The sequence below is a fragment of the Electrophorus electricus genome, chromosome 3, assembly GCF_041902795.1.
Source record: "Electrophorus electricus isolate QZ-2024a chromosome 3, ASM4190279v1, whole genome shotgun sequence".
Classification (NCBI taxonomy): Eukaryota; Metazoa; Chordata; class Actinopteri; order Gymnotiformes; family Gymnotidae; genus Electrophorus; species Electrophorus electricus.
Window position 1 is genome coordinate 18,975,013 of NC_137499.1, and position 22,450 is coordinate 18,997,462.

The 22,450-nt window shown below is 37.9% G+C and overlaps 1 protein-coding gene across 7 annotated transcripts in view; it reads left to right on the plus strand.

Annotated features, from left to right (window-relative positions):
• The first annotated feature begins 41 nt into the window (after positions 1-41).
• The window catches only part of cep170ab (centrosomal protein 170Ab), a 46,624-nt gene continuing 24,215 nt past the window's right edge, over positions 42-22,450 (plus strand). For 4 of the 7 annotated variants that reach the window (XM_081710454.1, XM_027013903.3, XM_081710458.1 and 1 more), the window contains exons 1-11: positions 66-132; positions 1,198-1,334; positions 1,659-1,810; positions 4,385-4,474; positions 4,564-4,642; positions 10,632-10,690; positions 12,578-12,728; positions 13,225-13,356; positions 13,435-13,905; positions 14,100-14,485; positions 15,776-15,895. In XM_081710454.1, the coding sequence (XP_081566580.1) occupies positions 1,706-1,810; positions 4,385-4,474; positions 4,564-4,642; positions 10,632-10,690; positions 12,578-12,728; positions 13,225-13,356; positions 13,435-13,905; positions 14,100-14,485; positions 15,776-15,895 (1,593 nt within the window). In that variant the 5' untranslated portion in view covers positions 66-132; positions 1,198-1,334; positions 1,659-1,705. Of the gene's footprint in view, positions 133-1,197; positions 1,335-1,658; positions 1,811-4,384; positions 4,475-4,563; positions 4,643-10,631; positions 10,691-12,577; positions 12,729-13,224; positions 13,357-13,434; positions 13,906-14,099; positions 14,486-15,775; positions 15,896-22,450 lie in introns of all 7 variants that reach the window. The other 3 variants (XM_081710455.1, XM_081710456.1, XM_081710457.1) reach the window with 3 other exon arrangements.

Below are 22,450 nucleotides of genomic sequence, written 5' to 3' on the forward strand. Positions count from 1 at the left end.
TTTTTAACACTGCAGCGCCACCATGAGTCCAGAAAAAGAATGAAGACCTGCAACACTGGGCTGGGCAGGGAGAGGTGGAACAGGCTGTAAACGAATTAGGCTATATGGGATTAACAAAAATAAATACACAAGGTAAGTACTAGTCACTTTTGCGTTTTTAAATTTTCGACAGCACTCCTAACATAGGAATGTGCATTTCCCCCACCCGAATATAGGCTAGCTCATGTTTGACTGTAGATAATTGTTTTGACTGTGTAGACAAAACGACACGGCCTTCTACGACAGGGATGTACTCCGTTGCAGAACTAAAACAGTATTAGATTGTATTATTAAACAGTATTACGATGACTGTCAATTTGTGCGTTTTGTCTGTTCGTTATGAAATAGAAGATACTAATGCCGGTGTCGAAATATTAATGTTTTTTATCCTACATAATAATATATATATTAGAATCTGCTTCGGCGGTTGTTGTCACAGTAAATGTAATGTCAGGTAGTCGTCAACTACTGTGCATGACCAACGACTGCGACAAAATATTAGCTTGGAAAATAACGATTCAGCTGTCTTCGCTAAATAAGGGGCGTTCCTTGCATTAAAATCCTCGACTTTTCTATTTTTAAGGCGTAAGAAAGGATAGCAGGAAGTACAGTGCTATTTATACTTTGGAAGTACCTAAATATTTTTAATTTAATTTTGATTCATTCACATCTCGCGGAAGTCAAGTCAGAAAACTGAGGGCTAGTCATGCGCTATTCGTTCCTTAGGTTCCTATACAAATTAGCACATAATACAAAGCTGTTGGACACCACTAGCAATTCATGTGCAAAATGTACAGTTTTATATTTAATATATATTTGTTACTTGTTTGTGCAACTGCCTATGGTTGGTTTGTAACTGCAAGCATCATTGCTTGTGTTATGTGTTATGATTGTATTCATTCACGTGATTTATTTAATTTAAGCGAATTTAATTGAGCAGATCTGTTGTATGTCTTTTTGATGCATACATTATGTACCTCAACTTGTTTATGGTCCTTTGGTGTACAAATTTGTTTCGATGTGTTGTTGGATTTTGAAAAGTGCAGGAATGTGATGCCTGTTGAATATCATTCTGTTTTTCTTGGGCACATCAGCCACATTTAGAAGTGACAGTGTTATTTCATTTGCTCTGTTTTTTCTTGTACTTGTCCATCTCAGGTTTCTGCATGATTTTGTTGCCTGTTTTAAAAACCCAGTGTGAGTACTCAGAATTTATACTAATTGATGCTTGGCACATTTGCTGCATTCTTCTCCGCTGTATAGCTCTAATCACCCCAGCTTGTGATTCAGTGTGGGTGAGTCAAGTTATATACTGATTGGTATGAGTGGACTTCCTATAGACTTCAATATTGAATTTGCAATTTGCATTTTTTTGTATATCCCACAGTCCAGAAAGGCTAGTTTGTCAATTTTGTTATCTTGCCTTTTCTTAAGCATAATGTGTGGCAAAGTATCTTCAAGATTATTCCACTTGATTATACCGCTACTAAACAATTCAAAGACTTTAAAACCTTTTGGGATTTTCAGTGCTTCAGTATGTTTATTTTCTATCCTTGGAATTTGAGGGTTTGTGCCAGATGGTTTTTTTGTTTGTTTGTTTGGGGTTTTTTTCCTTCTAGTATGTCATAAAAATTAGAAGTGATCAACGAAGACTAGAAAATTCAAGATGAGTCTGACTTCTTGGTTCTTGGTGAGCGATGGAGGTACAAGACACCGTCTTCCCCGAGAGATGATTTTTGTGGGACGGGATGATTGTGAACTCATGCTTCAGGTGAGCTGCTTTTACCATAACCAACTTTAAGATTCCTTTCTTACTAAACTTCAAGATCTATTTTTAATATTGTAAAATGAATATTAATGTAGTATTGATACTAAGTCATTATAGTTGCACTACGTACTTTTATAGAGAGAAAATATTTGAGCATAAAGTTTGGGTAGTAAAAACACAGAAAATGCATAATATCTAAATTCATTATTATGTGTAAAGTGGAATGGTATTTTTGGTAACAGCTGGTATTAAAACAATATTCCATTGCTAACCCACAAACACAATTTTCAGCATTCAGTGTAATTTAAATTAATGTACATTGTTGGTTTTAGAATTAGTGTCTCAACCTTGTCTAGGAAAAGAGCTGCAATTTCTATATTTAGGTGTAGGTGTGTGTGTGTGTGTGTGTGTGTGTGTGTGTGTGTGTGTGTTTGTGTGTGTGTGTGTGTGTGTGTAAATTCCACGCTCACCCACTGGGCAGTATTTTTCTTCAAGCTTGGGTCCTCTTACCAGAGACCTGGGAGCTTGAGAGTCCTGCATAGTATCTTAGCTGTTCCCAGGAATGCATGTTTTTGGATAGAGATCTCAGATGTTCCTCCACTGGCACTATTCTCCCATTTTGGGGGTCACAGCCCTTAGTTCTCCGATTACCACGGGAACCACAGTTCCTTCACCTTCCACATCTTTTCTAGCTCTACTTTCAGCCCTTGGTATTTTTTTTGAGCTTTTCGTATTCCTTGTTCTTGTTGTTGCTATTGCTTGGGATTGCCACATCTGTCACTACGGTCCTGTTCTGCTGTTTATCTTCTAACTACTTTGTCCAGTTGGTTATCCATTACCATCTAATCTTATTTACAGGAACTTAGTATGGTCATTTTCCACTAAATTTGGTAGTGTATCCCACTTGGACCTTGGTTCTTCCAGCTCGTGCTCGGCACAGATATTTCTGTATACTATACCAGTCACTTGGTTATGGTGCTCCATATATGCTCTGCCTGCTAGCATCTTGCCTCCCACTGTTATGTGCTGCATTGTCTCAGGGACATTTTTGCACTGCCTGCATCTGGGGTCCTGCTTTGTGTTGTAGATCCCAGCCTCTATCTTGGTTTAGTGTGGTATGGTATTTTCCCCAGCAAAAATTGAGTCAGAACACAACCTAGTCAAAGTCACGAAAATGTCTCACAACCACAAAAAAACACAAAGAAGCTACACATGTGAAGTGAGCATCGCAAGGGAGGTGTCCTCGTCTTGTTTAGGGTCAGGTCTTTGAAGGGATGGTCAGCAGACCCACAGAGCAGGTGAAGAGTTGTGGAGGGGAAAACTGGATGCTGGACCAAGAAAAAACACATACAACACACAAGTGGAATACAAAATATAACAGACATGCAGAAATAACTTCCCATAACCTTCTGTGGGGCACAATTTTTAATTTGAAAAATGGGCTTACAACTGCTAGCATTTACACAGTTTAGTGGCTTTGCCTCCTCAGTGTTTTGACTATCATTAATAGGTATTATGACTTACTTGCCAAAAATGTAAATCATTACTTGTAGCTAATTTAAGAGGTAGTGGGCTAGCACATTAGTTAGCAGTTGCCCCTTAGTTACAGTAGCAGTTTTCTTATTTACAAGATCAACTTCTGCAGTTTTGATCTCACAAACATGTTTGGCAATAAAGCAGAAATGTTACCATACAAAGCAACTGCAAGTGTGATGTTGAAGGGAGGGAGCAAGATACAAGTGCAGGAACATAGCTTCTTTATTCTTTAAGATAAAAAAAAAATTGGATAGAACAAAGCTTGCAGCAAGTCTCAAGGTGCTGAGATGCAGCAGAGCAGCATTAACACTCAAGGCCACTTCTTGAGCACAGAGTCACTGAGAAATGCACAGTACTGCAGTGTTCCTGTGAGCTTATATAAAAGGAGAAACAAAGGAGGCAAAACTAGGCACAGGTCCACGTGGTTAGTAATCACATGATCAGGTGTGTGTGTGTGTGTGTGTGTGTGTGTGTGTGTGTGTGTGTGTGTGTGTGTGTGGGTGTGTGTGTGTGGGTGGGTGGGTGGGTGTGTGTGTGTGGCATTTGTAGCATTTGGAGTAGCATAAAGTTGGAAACAGTGTTCTTGGAGAACATAAGAGGCCATGCAGAAACACATCACTACCCACAACATTCAATCAAGTATGGAGCAGTAAAGTAAATTGCAAGTTGCAGTATATAGGAATTCTGTTATTTGTCAGGTTTAGAGTTTAGAGATTCTTATAATTTAACTTTTCAATGTTGAAATGATAACCTCCCGTAGACTTCAATAAATTTGCTTCCACAATCTAACTGCAAAACCAAGCACTGACAAACACTATTAAGCAAAAAAAAAATTTAATTATACTGAATGCTCAATTTCTTTAAGGTTTACACTGGAATATTTCATTAAGGTCATGTCAGCTGTTGTAAAGATAATTTGTATGTGTAATTTGTACTATAATTTGTTGCAAAGAACCTCTGTTTAGAATCGAGTATCACATAAATGGATGCTGTGCTGTCACCTTTAGAATGTAAAGTAGTAATTTCTTGTGGTTCCTGTAGTCACGTAGTGTGGACAAGCAGCATGCTGTTATCAACTATGAAGCTGCTTCAGATGAACATAAAGTGAAGGACCTGGGCAGTCTTAATGGGGTAATAGACCATGAGCAAATTGCAGTTTAAAGAATACACTCTTATGTGTTAAAGAGCATATAGTAAATATTCTCTGTTCTCCCTTACAGACATTTGTGAATGATGTAAGGATACAGGAACAGCAGTATGTGACTCTGAAAATAGATGACAAGCTGAGATTTGGCTATGATATCCTTTGAGCTGCAAGATTTATAATGGAACATTATTTAAATGCAGAGATATGGTTTATAAGACATGTTTTATAATGTGATTTCTGTACTTCAATGCTATGTGTAATCTACAGTTCCCTCCAGAGTGACATCCTTAATTAGTATGAAAAGAATTTGCATTATGATGGTATATGGTCCTCCTTTCTTGATTCTTATTCAGTTCACACACAGGCTTTCAATAAGGTTTAAGTCAAGGGATTAGGATGACCATTCTACAAACCTGACTCTATAGTTTTTGTGTGGATCTTTAGAAATGCTTTGGAATCAGAATATGCAAGTGGCAAACAGTGTGTGCACTGTTTTGTGTTGTGGAGATTGTGCTGATTGTGTTGGCACAATTGTGGTTTGAAATGAATTTTTTTATGGCACGGCAAGGATGCAATTTCCAGGATGATGAGGGAGACAATGGGTTTTAGTGTTGCTAAAGACCTTCATCAAATTCTAAAAGACACAAAACAGGGGACCACTACTGGAACAAAGACAGAATTGGCAGCCATGAGACCTGTGTAGCCAAACTGCATGACCTTTGTTTGACAGACTGAATGATCTTTATCACAAGAACATAAGGTGGTCAACAGTGTTGTTAAAACAAATAGCCAAGCTAATTAAATTGACATGAAATACCCAGTTCTTTCTGTTGTAATTATTATAAAACAATTTGCTTAATTCATATTTATTATTCCTTTTATGCCAAGGTTGATAGTTATTTGTCAAAAGATGTAGACTGTGAAAAGGTTTTATATTTTTGAATAGAAGAACAGGAAGACGTAAAGTATATTGCCTTGACATAGTGAGCTGAATACCCTTGAAGAGCTAAAGAATCTGTTTTCAATTTTGAATAGTGAAGTATCTTAGGTTTTGTTACCATGGTCTCAAAATTTTTATTGACAAATATGTTTGAAAGAATTGGGAACACCATATAGTTGGGCAGTTTAAATTTGTGTGTTGTTCATAGGTCCTGTATACACCTGGCATTAACATGCATCTTGGTTGATCCGATCAGAAGGAACTGAAAAAAGGGCATAGCAAATTTACACCTGGCATTGTGAATGAGTGAATGTGAATGTTGACTGACCACGTGTGATGATATGTCTTACATAATATCTGCTGATGGAAGTGCTGTGCATATTTTCTACATCACTCTTCCACTGCATTTATTTTCAGACATAAATGTCCCACAAATCTTTCCTCACTTTTTGATGGTGTGGTCTGTTAGGCCAACTTATGAATGAATAGGAGAGGAGACACAGAACGAAACTATGAAAAGCAGCTGTTTGTCTATGTTTAGTGTTCAACTACATGCAGTTTAACCCCTGCAGGCTGTAAAGCTGTCAAAAATTGTTTGTTATTTTAAAAAGTTAATTTGAGCGTATGTGTGTTAATTTAGTGTCTTTTAGATTAATTAGCATTTTTAGAGAGTGTCATGCCCTTTGTGTGTATGTCTTTTTAGTCATCTCCCCTGCTTTCACCATTTTGTCTTTTCTGTTGTTGTTATAATTGTTCAATAAATGGTGTGTTTACTGCATCAAAAATGGAATTCCCTGGCTTGTCTTCTATTCCAACAACTTGGCATTGCTAAGGCAATGGTGTGCTTGATATGGGTGGTACTTCAGTGTTGTCAAGGATGCATCAGGATACATTACAGGTCAAAGAATAAATATAATGTGACTTGATGCACCCCAGACCATGTCTGAATGATTACATTACAATGTGTCTCAGAGATGCACTGTACCATGCTCACATGTAGTGCTGGCCACTTTTGATCTGACCACCAAATACACATGTCAATGCCAGGTGTGAATGGGGTTTTGGAGATGTAGTGGGTATGGTGGGCTGTTGAATGTGTAAGAATGTATTGATATTTAAGTTATTCAAGTGATTTTATTCAAAGTTAAATTGGTTACCTCTGGGGGGGGGGGGGGGGGGGTTGTGTGTGGTGTTTGGCTGTGAATGGTTTATAGAGTTGAGACACATTTGGCTTCTAAGATTAAGGTATTGTGAGGTGTTGGGTTCTAGGTTTAAGGTATTGTAAGGTAATTGCTTATATGATTAAGGTATTGTGAGGTATTGGCTTCGGTGGTTTGTTGCATTTCAGGGACAGTTGATTCTAAAAAACATGCTTGTACTTTTTTTTCTCTTTTTTTATCTCTTCTTCTACCTTTAATAGTTTTATTTTCCTATAGAAACTCATTATTTTTGATACGGTTTAATACTCTAAGCTACAGCCTAAGCTCATCATATTGTACAAATTTTTGTTTCACCCCTTCTTCCTTTGAAACAAGCCACTTGATACTTCATTTTGATACTCCTTTAATATTTTAGCCACAGATATCAAGCTTGGTATTAATATTTATTACCTAAAGCACATATGTGCTTTATATGATTAAGTATATTGATGGCTCACTTCTATGATTGTTACAAAGTATGTTCACAAATTTTCTAGTTTAGGAGTTCTCTCTTAAATCATTTAAATCATGCAAACTAAAATCATGCAAACTAAATCATGCAAACTAAAAAGGAGTTTGCAACTCCTGAAATATTTTGTGAAAATCAATAATCACTTGGCAGTTGCCATGTAGCCTATGATACATGCACAGCTGCTTGATGTAAATACTAATTTTAAATGTAGGATATGTAGGTGTAATGCTCTGGCAGTGACAAAGTGAAAGGCAAGTGCAAGGAGACGTTTTAATAAGGGCAATGAAAACAAATCATATCAGGAAAGGGATTAAAAGGTCAAATGCAGGCGTGAAGGCTTACAAGGCAGGCACAGGAGTGCTACGAGGAGTGGCTACAGGAGACACAGGACACTGGAAAGCTTACAGAACAGCCACTGGAGCACCACGGTGTATGACCACAGGAGACACAGGACACTGGAAGGCAGATGGAATGGCTAATGGAGACCTGGGAGATGTGAGGGCTGTTGAGACGGCCACAGGAGACATAGGAGACTTGAGGAGGCATGGCATCTGTGGCTGGCAGTGCCATTTGGGGTGCAAAGTGTGGAAGAGGCAACCCAAAGATGGCGCCCTCCTGTAGCCCTTCACCAGTGCCCTCTGGTGTGAAAGATGTAAAAGGAGTGACTGTTGAGGAGTCAGGCACTGGGGGAGCACCCTCTGGCGTGTTAAGCACGGGCTCAGGATGAGGACCTACTGTTGCGGGGTGAGCCTCAGTCCTTCCTACAGTGGGTATTGCAGAGGTCTGCTGGGCCATGATGGAGCTAGATCCAGATGCAAAACTACCTCTGCCCCGGACAGCTGGGACCACAGGCACTTGGGCAGAGACAGCTAGGACCATATAAGAACCATCAACGCCCTTGGTGGAACAGAGCAGGGAGGCTCTTAGGACTAGTGGAGCCTTACTTCCCTTTGCCTCGTAAACTGGCATCACTGACCTGATAATGTCCTGCTCTCTAAAGGTCTATAAGAGTTGCCACTGATATGACTGATACCTGCACACAGGACATGCAGCAGTCTCCCAGTCTTAGGTGCTTCCTCAACAAGCCTGGTAAGGTCCTCCCTCTGCATCTTTGTTTGGTCAGTTATTCTGTAACTCAAAGTGACATGCAAGATACATGCACAAGGAGATGTTTTAATAAGGGTAGTGAAAACAGGGAGGCTAACAAAACCAAACTAAAGCAAACATGAAACACAATAATCAAGAGAAAGCAAAGGTAGGGGCACTGAATCAAGCAAACAGAAAACACATGGCTAGACAAGAAACCAAAACAAAACGATTATGTGTTAAAGCAGTGTATATTTTTTCATAAAAGAGAAAGTTATAGTTAGAAATTGTTTTTCCTTTCATTTCAAAGGCTGTCTCTCATAAATCTCTTGGGGAAATAATAAATATTAAATCAGTTTGAGCTCAATCTCAGCTCTGTGCTATGAATATGAGAAAGTACAATGCAAAGAAATATAAATTTCTTAAAGCAATCAGCGCCGTATTAAGAACTAAAGACAGTAATGCTTACCACTTGGCTAAACATAAATGCAAATTTTGGTGTAGACTAATTATATATTGTAACCTGATTTGTTGCCATTTTTTAAAACAGTAATTCACTAGGAACTGTATTCTAGTGATTTTACCATGGTTAAAGGAGTTATTGGTACTTTGTTGTATGTGCCATTGAACTGTGGTAAAATCACTGTATATAAGCTACAGTGACGGAAAGCTCAAGACTTTGTCATAGCAGTGACACTCTTCTATGTAACCCTCTAATCACTTCTTTCTACATCATACAACAGAGGTGAGTAATATCACATTTAAACTTACTTATGTAATTTTTTTAACAAAATGTACTTTAAAGAGTTGTTTTAAAAGATTATACTTTATATACTTACTCTAGTACATTGTCAAAAAATGTGCATTTACTCTGTTTATGTGCATTCATATCTCTTCAAATTATTTGAATTCACCACAAATTTTGGGTTTCATTAAACCATTTGTGATGGATTGACTTGAACTGGTTGAGAGGGTTACAGAGATTTCTATGGAGGACCACTGAGTGCCACTACTTTGCTTTAGCCTACTGGATAACAAGAAGTAGTCCAACATAAACATTAAATGGGCAGGATTTCCCCACATGGAATTAAATGGGTGCTCTCTGCAATGGTGCATGATAAAATTTATGAAAGGTAGCCATATCCTTTAGCTGCATGTGAAATCTATGCTCTCTCCTAATGTACATTATTAATTTGCAAGTGTTATAATCCGATGACTTCAAGGATATTCTTATAGAAAAACAATGGCTACTTAGCTACATATAAAGAAACTACAATCTACAGAAAAGAGTAATAAATGCAGCAACTAAATTAAGTGATGGTGTTCAGCAATGCATGCTCCATGCTGAGGTATTCTTTCCAGAGAGAGGCATCCACTGTTATAAAGATTAAGGTTTGTTAGTGATTTTATATAAAGCTGCTTTTGGGTTCCATCCAATTCAGATGATACATCATTTGAAGTTGGCAACAACCTAATTTTATTACAATTAATCTGAAGGGAAATTATGATTTATTATTGATGTAGTGTTTTATGTGCTGCTGAAATCCAGCTGTGATTTTGCTGTTCTGTTTTGTTCTGTTATATATTTGTGCACACTGTATCCAAATATTTTTAGAATTTTTCTCACACACCGTTTTTTCCCCTAGTGTACTCATATATTTTTATGTGTATATAGTAAGGAAAAGTGGTCTGAAGGGACGTGGAGTCCCTCCACTTGTTGGTAGACTGTTGCTGGACACTAAAGAGGGAGCCCAAATATAACTGAAAATCATCTGTACTTTCTTACTTTTACTAAAGTGCTAATTTAAATGACTACTTTTACTTATGCTTTATTAATTAGTATTTTACTATAACATTTTTTTTTACTTGACTACAGTTTTTGGCTACGCTAACCACCTCTGGAAACCAATTTTTCTGCGTATGGGAAAATAGACATCTTAAAGTGTCATGGCTGCCCCTCCCCTTGTGTTACAGTTCCCACTGCAATGCCTTCCATGTACTCCATGGTTTTAGTTTTGTTCTTATTTAACCCTGTGGCTCGTTTACTCTGCACAATATTAGTGTCGCCTGTGCCTCATTAGCTTATGTATTTAAACTTTGTTTTATCTTAGTTGTCAGTCTTTGAACGTGCTCCTGTTTAACGTTTAATGCTTTCTGTTTAACTTCCATTTGTTTTATTATTGGTTCTGTCATGGTTTCTCTCCCCTTTTTGGTTGCTGTTTGTCTGTGTTTGGTTTCTTTGTCACTTTGTTAGTTTTATCTACTCATTGTGATATTAAAGAACTTTAATGTATGCATTTGCATCCCATCTTGTCTCAATGTTACATAGGGAAATCAAATTGGTACTGATCCAAAAGAGAAAACCCATAAGACCAAATTCTAGAAGGCAACGTAAGTTCATTTTTGAAGACTAGTGGTTTTCTTTTGCCCTTAACCATGCACACATACCAACCTTTTTACTGTTATGCAAGGAGAATTGCATGTGCCAGAAGAAGCACTGAGGGTAAGTTAAAGTGTGTTAATCTTTTTGATATATAATTGGTTTTTACATTTTGTCTTTATTCTAATTCTTTATACAATCACAGACAATAAACCCACTGCTAGACTGTGCCTTGCATTTATCATCATCGTGTGTGTGTGTGTGTGTGTGTGTGTGTGTGTGTGTGTGTGTGTGTGTGTGGCGTACCAATCAAATATACCCATTTGTAAGTTCGAATTTAAAAGACTAAGGGATCAATGTTATCCATATTACTTTCTGTAGAAGATCCCTGTACTTGTTGCATACTTTATTGTCTTGTGGATTTGATTTTAATTGGATGCAATTGCCATGTTTACCAATCAATTTACACTTCATCACCCACAATAAAAAAGTGAAAACATGTTTTAGAATTCCAAAATGTATTAAAGATCAAAAACTGGAATCTCTTTTTCACAAAAGTATTTAGGCCCTTTATTCAACACTCAAATGCATCAGGAGAAAACATCAATGCTGGTACCTTGATTCTGTTAAAATGACCTATAATGTCATTTACAACATGGTGTATATGATCAGAAGCAAATCTTAATTTAACAAATCCTGTTTGGTCTGTGTGTATTAGAAGAAGGATGGGGTTGTTCTAACCGTCCATATTGTGCATAATTAAAATCCCTAATAAGCAATGTGAACTTCTTAAAATGTTGATTATATATCAAAATAATACAAAACTAAATCTATAAAGTCTTCATTAGGAGCCTCTAGATTAAAGACAGGTATATGCTGAGGATAATTTTTAAAAGAAATAGTATCTTTTTGCTGATGTAGATGGAAGTTACTTAACTGCTAGTATTTACTTTGAACAACCCAAACATGTCAAAGCTTGGTGCTCATTAGCTGAGAGGTGGGTTTTTTTTAAACATCCATTTAAACATATTCTGCTTACAAAATATTATTTTCATATTAGCTTTTTACAACATTATTCCTTCTTTTAATATTGCAACATTACATATTACAAACCTGGAAGTATTACCCATAACAAAAATTGCACCATAGGCAGTGACATATTAAAAAATATTCTAATGTTTAAAGTGACCGGTATTTTAAACGACAGTCTGATTATTGAAAGAAAAATAAAACTACTAAGAGTAAATAGAACATACCCCCAACCCAACAAATATCAAACTAAAGGTGACCCAATTATAACAATGTATTTTAAAAATACTGTCTAGTGCACCAGCTGCTTGCCATTTGAATTATGTACCCAACCAAATTCACTATCAGGTGAATCACAAAAAGGAGAGATCATCATAAAATTAATGTTGCTTACATCACATTTCCTCATTGCAGCTTTCTTAGCATCTCTGTCGACGAAATAGAGAAATTGGACAAGTATGCTTTTTGGTGGCATATTTGGCTTTGAAACAGGTACCAATGATCAGTGATCTCATCAAACCATTAGCCAAAGTAGAATGCCAAGTAGATGCAACAATGTCACTCAATCAGATATCAACTGGATATTGAGTCCAAATGCAGACAAACAGATTTTATATCAGTTGGTTTAGAGTCTTGCTAGCTTTGCTTGACACATGAGGCCTTTTCATCTTCATATGTTGTGGCTGAGATGAAAAGATGGGAAAATCTTTGTTCATTATTGACCATGACATTTCTAAATTATTCACTAGCTCTTCGTATGCTACCAAAAACACTTTAGGATGAAATTAAGAAAGCTTTAGGGGAGCACAGCATAGGGAGCACAGTTGGGATTCAGGGAGGCATGTCCAAAAGTTCTTGTGACACTACTTTAGAAGGGGTGGTTTATAATCATCAACACATATTTAGACAAGAACTATGGGCTTTAAGGATCACTGTTTGTACTTGGATTTTAAAACCTGTGCCTGCTTCATGTTGTCTCAGCATGAAAAGTTTTCCAGCCAGCTTCAGCTAACAGTGAAGGCATCTTCAACAGTGAAGAGTACCAGAAATTCTGAGACTACAGCAGCTGAGAGTGGTAAAGAGGGAATGGTCAAACCTCCAAAACAATTACCCAAACAGGAAGATAAGATAGGTGAGATTAGCAAATTTATCTCTTCAATTGTTGTTGGTCTGTTCGCCAGGCTTGATAATTTGAACACAAATGTTTCATCACCAAACTAAGAGGCATCTTCAGTGCAGTTGTTGGTGCACATACAAAAAGCATAGAAAGCCTGCATTTATATAGAGTTTTGTGTGGGTTGATATTTTGATTCAACATTTGCGTAAGACGTGCTATTGTGATTGGCTGAACCTTTGAAATACATGCATTGTGGTCTGCATTAGTTTGTTTGGATTGGACAAAGGAATTTGTTGTGTCATGGTCTGTTTTTCTGGATTGTCATTTGTTGTTCTTCAGGTTACTATTTTTTGGAAGTTTCTGATAGAACAGGACGACAAACCCTTCAATGATTAGTGAACAGACCAATAACAACTGAACCGACCATCAATATTTTGAACTATTTTGAATATCTTTTTAAATATGTTTTACATGTAGACCTACAATTGTCCACCTTCTCTCTTTGTTTAAGGGGACATTGGAGTAGTTCCCAGAGGAACCCCTCTCTATGGGCAACCATCGTGGTGGGGAGATGTAGATGATGAAAACGCAGCAAAGCATGATGCCAAGACCTTGGACCGCAGACAATTCAAGTGTGACCCAGGTGAACTTATGCAATGCAATGCTTGACTATTTTGTGTATTTGCTTAATCATACATGGTATGTTTCCATGAATTCACAGGTAATAAGGACGTAGTAAAGACGCAAATAGTTCCTGGAACCATGGCACAGAACTCTACAGTCCAAGAACCCAGTTACTTTGAGATCCCCTCTAAGGAAGCCATTTCAGCAGGGATGGGCATTAATGACAGCCTCCCTACAACTGAAGAAGGAGCTACAGTAACATCTACTGCCCCTGTACCTGAGGGAAGCACCCATGGCCATGCCTCATTCACCATTGACTTTGACACAGTGGCTGCAAGCAGGGGGAAAGATCGCAGCACCAAGGATGACCAGGACCATCATGTGAGACCAAAGAGAGGTGCTGGGGAGGAGCTGAGTGCCTTGCAGTCGGCCATGATTGCAGCAGAAGTGAAGGTGGCAGACTGGCTTGCACAGAATGAGCTGCCTTTGGCACTGTCAGAATCTGTAGCTGAAGATGATGGAGATAGTGTGAAAAGTGATGTGCCTGTACAACTAAGGAACCTCAGAGGTACACTTCTTTAGCTTTTCTGGAGTGTACAATGATAGTGCAGTGATAGTGGAAATGTTTATAGGATTGCTTTATGTACCTTACACACAATGTAAGGTACACAATGTACCTTAATTAATCTCCAGTATGAAGTCAGTGGTTACATATCTGTTGTGTTATTTTCTGTCTCATTCTTTTTCCTTATTTATTCTTAGGCAGTAAACATGAGGATGGCACACAGAGTGACTCTGAGAATGCCTTCAGTGAGCAGCTCAGCAGCCGGAGAGCCATTATTCCGGACATAGGGAGAACAGGTGTTCACAAGACAGAGGGAAATTTCTGCAGAAAAGAAGACCATTTCCAGAACAAACCCTTTGTTACATTGAAAAAGATGCCTCCAGTTGGGGGTGAGGTTGGGCAGAGAAGGAATTATCCATCACCATGCAGATCCAGGGCTATCCCTTCCCAAAGAGGCAATGATAGGACACGAGAAAGCTCTCACAGAAGTCAGGCAGATGATCAAAGTGACAGGGGAACCTACACTATTGAACTGGAGAACTGTAATACAGAGAAGGAGAAGGCCAGGCTCATGATTGACAAGGTACAGCATACATGAGGGCATATATGACATTTGTTTCCTTAAGAAGCTATTATTATTATTATTATTATTATTATTATTATTATTATTATCATTATCTTTCAGGTACATTTAACATACAATGTGGGTTGGACTAGTCGGTGAAAAATTCTATCATATGTAAGATTTTGATTACATGCTTCATAATTTCTATACAGACAAATACCATATTAAAAATTCGTAGTTAAAATAACAGTGTCAACACGTGTAAGAGATCTGTCACGGCATGGCCCCCTCCTCCCAAACCTCTCCCTGTGTGTGTGTGTGTGTGTGTGTGTGTGTGTGTGCTCATTTGCATGGCCACGCCCTCACCGTGTATCACACCTGTTCCTCATTTTATATCGTTACCGTGCATGAATATAAAGTCTTGTTTAGTCATTGTTTGTCTGTGTTTGATTATACATTAGCCTGTGTGCTTCACTGTCTTCATTGTGCTATGTATGTTAAATAAACGTCACAGTTAGTTTCTGCATCATGCCAAGCCTCCTGCGTTACAAGATGGAAACAGGAATGGCAGCTTTGTCACACCTGACTCTTAGATAAAGGGAGGGTAGAAAATCTGCGGTACACCTGGACTTTCAGGATGGCACATTAGCATGAGGCTTGAGTCACAGAGGAGTGGCTTCAAGAAAACTTCTGTAGTTGCCCAGCTAGACCAAACAGAGCGTCTCTGAATAGACCTGAATAAGGCTATGCACAAACACTCCCCAACCGGGCTGAGCTTGAATAATTTTGTAAAGAATGAGAGAACCCCAGCACAGAAAAATGTGCTTAGCTTATAGGAACACTCCGAAGATGATTTGAGGATGTTGAGGATGTGCCAAGCATTACAAAATGTGAAAAAACATTTTTTATCCTTACAAAATGTGAAAAGCTTCTAAATATACTACATATGGGGCTCTGGTAATGAACAACCATTAGTGGTTACCTCAAAGTCCTTATGGTTAGACAGAAAAAAACTATCAAGCTTTAAGATAAATTCAGCAACATTATTATAAGTATAGTCTGATATTCTGTTTTATCAAAATATAAAAGAGGGAAGTTTCTGGTTATCCAGTGTAAATGCAGTGGATCATAAAATCAAGATGTCAAAATCAAAGTCAATTTTTAGTAATGGCATAGCAGTGGCAAACCTGAAATACTTAGGGACATGTACCAGGCTGTGTGAGAAATTAATCATAATTAGTAAAGCCCCCTCCACTCCCCATTAAAAGTAATCCAAATATTTGTGTTGTTTTATGTGTTGTGTTAAAGGTATTTGGTGTAGAGGACACCAACCTGGCTCTGACAAAGTTACGTTACACAGAACACCAGAGAGACAGCGGGAGTATATGCCCAAGGGCTGGAGCCATAGATTCCAGACATCTTGGCCAGGTTGGTATCACAATTACTCTTTAGTGATTAGCAAGCATTACAATAATTGTTTAGTTGTAATCATTGTAATAACTATATTAATAACTGTAATCAAACTTGTCAACCTGTACTTTGTACCTGAAAAACAGAATGCAGCTATAGTCATGTGCCACTAACACCAATTGGTGTAACCAATGTCCTTGGTCCCCATAGGTAATGTGCCACCAAAGAACTTTTTAGGAACATCTCGTTTGTTTTATGCATAGTGATGAAAATGGGTGCAGGCAAAATATAATGTGTGTAAAACTAATTAAATTGATCTGATGCCAAAGTATAATTACAAATTATTTAGAGAATAGTTTGTTCTATTGCATCATCCCCACAGGTTATGAGAATCTATGTAATAATCTTTCTTTGTCTTTATCACCAAAATAGTTTTATGGATGGCAGATTTCAGTCCATTCAGTTGTCTGACTGTCAGTTAATGCAGTGTAATTCAAGGTTCATACAAACCATGCTTAGGTCTAAGGTCCTTCTTGGTACCATCAACAATCCAACCGTATACTGAACTGTCTGTTCAAATATGATTTGACAAGCTGGCCCTATTCCAGGACTGCCCAGAATCTATCTTTGAAACCTTCTAGAGATGCTTGCAAGTGCTTATTCTTGGGACTAGACACAAATGTAGGATATTATGATGTTTAATGTAACTAGCTTTGCACTTGATGATTTAAGATTAATTGCTGCTGACTAAATAGAACTCATTTCAACTCTACCAATAACAAAAAATAAAATAACTGTAAAGTGAAATAACTGTAAAGTGATGGCATAGTGAAGAGTAAAATAACCTGTAACTTGGTTTCTACACCTGCGCCTCTGTTTTGGCATACCAAATTGAATCATTTGATAGAATCAAATATTCTTAAAATACAGTCAATCCATCTACATAACATTTCTTAGAACTAGTATAACTACCTTCATACCAGGTTTCAGCTGTCTACATGCAACCGTTCGCCAGAAATCCCACACTGAATACACTGTTTTTCCTCTTTGTTTACACATCAACTACCCTTTAAATGGCCTTTTAAAAAATGCTTCTGCTATAAGATAACCGATCTTGTCATAGAAAATTCAGTTACCATCAAAGCAACTGTGACACATTTAAACAGTATACAGAATGTTAATAAAATTCTTTATTTGCTTGTTTACTTCTTTGTACAATAACATGTGTTCATTTCCTTCATAACCTAACACAATATACACAAGCTTTTAGTTACTACACAATGCCAGTTAGCCATGTAGCAGTGTTCCTGAATAGAAAGCTAAACCCTTCCTATCTTATATTGCATGGTTGCTGTTCGGCCAAAAATAGTTATTTAATAGTAATTAAGTGTTTGTGGGCAGGGGAGGGGGGACTATCAAATTACTTTTCAAGTGTTTATCAAACACACCTGGAGTGATTGACAGCTACTCCAGCAGGTAACGCTGCCTGATCTGAAAATGTAGATAAATTGCACTTTTTAGTAGTTATTATTGAGTTTCAGTTGCAGGGTTAAAAAACAAATTACTTATCATTTTGAGTGAAGATAAAACAATTAAGTTGTAACATAGGTTGCGATTTGAGCATGTGCAATAGCATTCAGTCTCCCACTCTGAGTATGGAAGAAAGAAGCTGAATAAAGGCAGACTGTGTGGATTGTTTCATAAATTCTCATTTTGTCTTGATAATAAGTTATGAATCAATCAATAATTGCAAATGATTTTGTATTCCTGAAAACTGCCATAACATCATCTGTCGTGCATGTTTGAGCGTAAACAGTATCATGAAATCATCGCGTATTATAGATTAACATAGGTGAGCCTTTTATCTGACGCAGTAATAAGAAAGATAAAACATTTAAACTTTCTTCAGTAATAATTTTAAAACTACTTTAAGGTCACTTATCAACTACAAATGACAGCTTTGTCGTTTATCTCCATTTCCATCTATACTGTGGTCTGGCCTTAATTCTGCGTATTCATCAGGTGCAGCCTGGAAATGGTGAGTGGTGAAGCATAGTGACAAGAATCTGTGTGGGGTAACATTATAAAGCGAGATATATATTATAAAGCCAAGTAGAGTAGGTTGCATTTGAATAATAAGATACTTGAGCCTAACCAGACAAGCAATTTAGCCAAATTTAGAGAAAAACCTGCTTAGTTCTCCAACTCTGATAAGTTGGTCCATGCTGTTATATAGTCCAAGTTTTTCCTTAAATTTGGCAAAAAATATTTCTGGCTAAATTCCAGTATATTTATTCTTATTCAACCTTCTATTCTTCACGTTATAAACTTTAATATTCAGTTGTTTGCTAGAACTATTTACACTCTCATATGTACCTGACATGGGGTTAATGAGTTCACTAAACATTAACTTACTCAGCTAGAGAACAGTCTGTACATGGGACAATTCAGAAATGTTCAAACATGTTTTAGTGATTTCCCTCTACCTGAAAACATATTTTAACTGCTCCAAAACAAAAGTGGAAAGTGCACTGAATAAATACTGGTTATACTGAATAAATAAAGAATAATACTGATAAATTATCAGTCAGTGTGATTATACACACACCATAGCATATTGTAGATTAACATAGGTGAACAGTTTATCAGACAGTCAATTAGACTGTTGTGTGTCTCTGTGTGTGGCTATTAAGCCCAGATTCAACAGCAGCTCTCAGAGGACTGATAGCAAACAAAAGACTTACTCACAAAATTATGTGGAATATAATGTAAAGTTTAGTGAATCTAAATAAAAATATTTACTTTCAAATTTTCTGTGGTTCTGATACCAAAGTACTTCTAAATTAATACAGAGGAATTGCTGCTTTTCAATTGTTTTTATGACTGATGTCTCAAATTGATATTTATATAAATGCATATATACATTCATATCAAAAACAATTATTTTCCTGTAAGGCCTTAAAAGCAGGCAAATATTTTTTAAAAATATGACTAATCTACAAATCACAACACTATAAGTGGAACTCATAACTAAGAAATTCCTAAAATATCAAATTTTCACAAAGGGAACACACCACATACTGAAAATAAAGGTTCACATACTACTCACAGATATGTAATACTAGATAATTTTTTTCAGTAAATAAATGATCAGTATAATACTTTTTTCTCATTTGTTTAATTGGGTTTTCTTTGTTTCAGTGGGACAGGGTCTCATTGTCACCCAGCTGTCCAAACTGAACAATGTTTTCACAAACTTCAGTCTGGCTCTTCTTTGCTTCTCTTTGATGAAGGGCTTTTTTCTAGCTTTGCACAACTTCAGCCCTGCCTCCAGAAGCCTGTTTCAAAGCAACCTCGCTCTGCAATTCACCCCAACTGCTGCATGCCATTCTTTTTGTAGGTCCCTTGACGTCATCTTATGATTGTAAGTGACATTCGAATGAGGTGGCGATCATCACGGTCGGTAGAGAGTTGGTTTCAACTTCTGCCAGTCTGTAGCTGTTGTTGTCCCATGCGTTTGTTGCTTGACCTTGTTCTTATGAACTGTAGTTTTGGACATTTTCAAGATAGAAGCAACCTGACACTCACTGTATCCCTTTGCCAGTAAAGCTATAATTGAACCCTTCTTTTCCTCATTAAGAACCTTTCTTTTCAACTCCTTTGGCATGGTCTGTAGCTGTATTTTGACTTCACTTACTTCTTGGGTAGTCCTAGCACTGCTTTTCCCATTCAGCTGGTTCTATAACAAGAGAATAGTGGTGATAGCAGCAGTGGCTTTTATACTGTGGCTCGTTAGAATAGGATTTTGTTAAGGTGATCACTTATTCAGCATCTCATTAAGTAGAATGAGGTGTGTCTGTGAAGGAATTCAACAAACACTTGAATGGAATGGCTGCTGTACATGTGGAGATGCTGATTTAAGAAAAAATTGGAGTGCTCTTATTTTTTTCTGGAGCTGTATTACAAGTCTTTGGGTGTCCTTTTACTGCAGATAGGTTACTGTTGCTTATAAATGTATGGATGCAATTTTATAGAAAGAAAGGGAAGCCTTGGTACATTGGGATTGCTTCAAGAAATTATATGTTGTATATATGTTAAATTATGTTATATTGTTGACTGTATATTGTACAATTTTCTTTCTGGAAGCACAACACAAAAGGTCAAGGTAATTATACATAATTTGGTTTTTGTCTGGGGGAATGATGTTTTTGTCTGGGGGAATGATGTTTTGTCTGGGGGAATGATGTTTTGTCTGGGGGAATGATGTTTACATTGGGTGGTTTGTCAAACAGTTCCCTCTCAATAATCTCCATAAGTATTCCTGAAACAAATGTACTTGTGTCTTGACTGCTTTCACTGCCCTCTAGAACATTCACTATCCTCACATTAGTCCTGGGTGACCAGTATTTTAGCTTTTTACTTGGTCGGTAATGCAAACTTTGTTTTTGCAGCATCTCAATAGTTGCCTTGGCAGCTGCAACTTTTTCAAAGTTCTCACCAGAGAGAGATTTACATTTACATTTACAGCATTAGCAGATGCTCTTATCCAGAGCGACTTACAAAAGTGCTTTGTCATTTACTCATAGAATATATCCTAGTACAGTACAGTAGGAGTCCAACATGCCAATGAATTAGAATACTGTAGAATACAGGGATCAATGCTGATACCTAGAAGTACAAAATACATAAGGTCTATCTTAAACAATGATAAGTGCAATAAGTGCTAGAGTTTGTTAAACAACATAAACAATACCCTACAATAAGTACTCATTTAGTCAGTCAAAATGGGAGCAGGGTCAATTATCCTTTAAATATTCTGCAAATAGATGGGTCTTCAGTCTGCATTTGAAGACTGCAAGGGACTCTGCTGTCCAGACAGCAAGTGGGAGTTCATTCCACCATCTTGGAGCCAGGACAGAAAATAGTCTTGATGCTTGTCGTCAATGAGAGCTGAAGCAAAGTATTTCAAGCCGAGCCATACTTGAGGTTCGAAGTACTCGAGGTACGGACTGGGCCTTGACCATTGACCACACGTATGAAGGAACTGGTCCATTTTTGGCTTTGTAGGCAAGCATCAAGGTTTTAAATCTGATGCGTTCAGCTACTGGGAGCCAATGACAGGAGCACAGCAGTGGAGTAACGTGTGAACTTCGGAAGATTGAAGACCAGTTGTGCTGCTGCATCCTGGACACATTGTAGAGGTTTGATGGCTCTTAGAGGAAGACCAGCAAGTAGCGAGTTGCAGTAGTATAGTTTTGAGATCACAAGAGACTGCACAAGCACCTGGGTAGCTTCCTGCGAGAGAAAGGGCCGAATCCTTCGTATGTTACAAAGGAGGAATCTGCAAGACCAGGATAGATTAGAAACATGAGTTGAGAACAACAACAGGTTGTTCAAACTTATACCCAGGCTATGGGCCGCTTCGGATGGTGATACCAGGGAGTTCTCGAAGGAAACTGTAAGGTCACGGTAAAGGTTGGGAGTACCTGGGATGAACAGAAGCTCTGCTTTACTGGGGTTTAGCTTCAAGTGGTGGGCTGTCATCTATGACATGATGTCAGTCAAGCATGCTGAGATATGTCTTGAGGCCTGCATGTCAGAGGGAGGGTGGAAAAGAAAGAAATAATTGAGTGTCATCAACATAGCAGTGTATTAGAAACCATGAGAAGATATTACATCACCAAGAGAATGAGTATACAGGGAGAACAGAAGGGGGCCTAATACTGAGCCTTGTGAAAACCAGTAGAGAGTCTACACGGTTTGGATATGGATCCTCTCCATGTCACCTGATAGGACCGTCCCTCCAGATAGGACTGAAACCATCTCCAAGCAGAGCCAGTCACACCAAGCCTGGAGAGAACAGACAGAAGAATGTTGTGGTTCACTGTGTCAAAGGCTGCTGAAAGGTCTAGAAGAATCAAAACAGATGACAGTTTGGCAGCATGAAGGTTTTCCATCACTGCTGTAAGGGCTTTTGAGACTACCGGTCTGTAGTTGGTAACACTGGGGCTGTCAAGTGTGGCCTTCTTGAGAATTGGTACCACCCTGGCAGTTTTGAATGCAGTTGGCACGTATCCAGAAGATAAGGAGTTGTTGATGATGACAGAGATAAAAGGACGCAGATCTCTTGCGATTGTCTGGAACAGAGTGGAAGGAATTGGATCCAGTGGACATGTAGTTGCATTGCTGGATGTCAGGAGTTGAAGAATTTCATTTGAGGAGAGAGGAGAAAAAGAAGTCAGAGAGTTGGATGTTGGGGAATACACATTGGTTGGAGGAGTGGGAACAGAGGAAAATGACTGGTGGATTGCTGCAACCTTCTCCTCAAGTAAGGTGATGAAATCCTCCAGAGTTGAGGAAGGAGGGGGAGGGGGAGGATTAAGGAGAGAAGAAAAATAGTGAAGAGCTTACATGGATCAAATCTTTCTCTAGTAGGATGACTTTGTGGATGTTACTTCCAGTGAGAACTTGGAAAGGAGAGACTGGTATGAGCTGTGGTCTGAATCTAGGTGAGATTTCCTCAACTGCCTCTCTGCAGTCCTTGGTACGCTCCTGTGGCAGCAAAGTATTTCT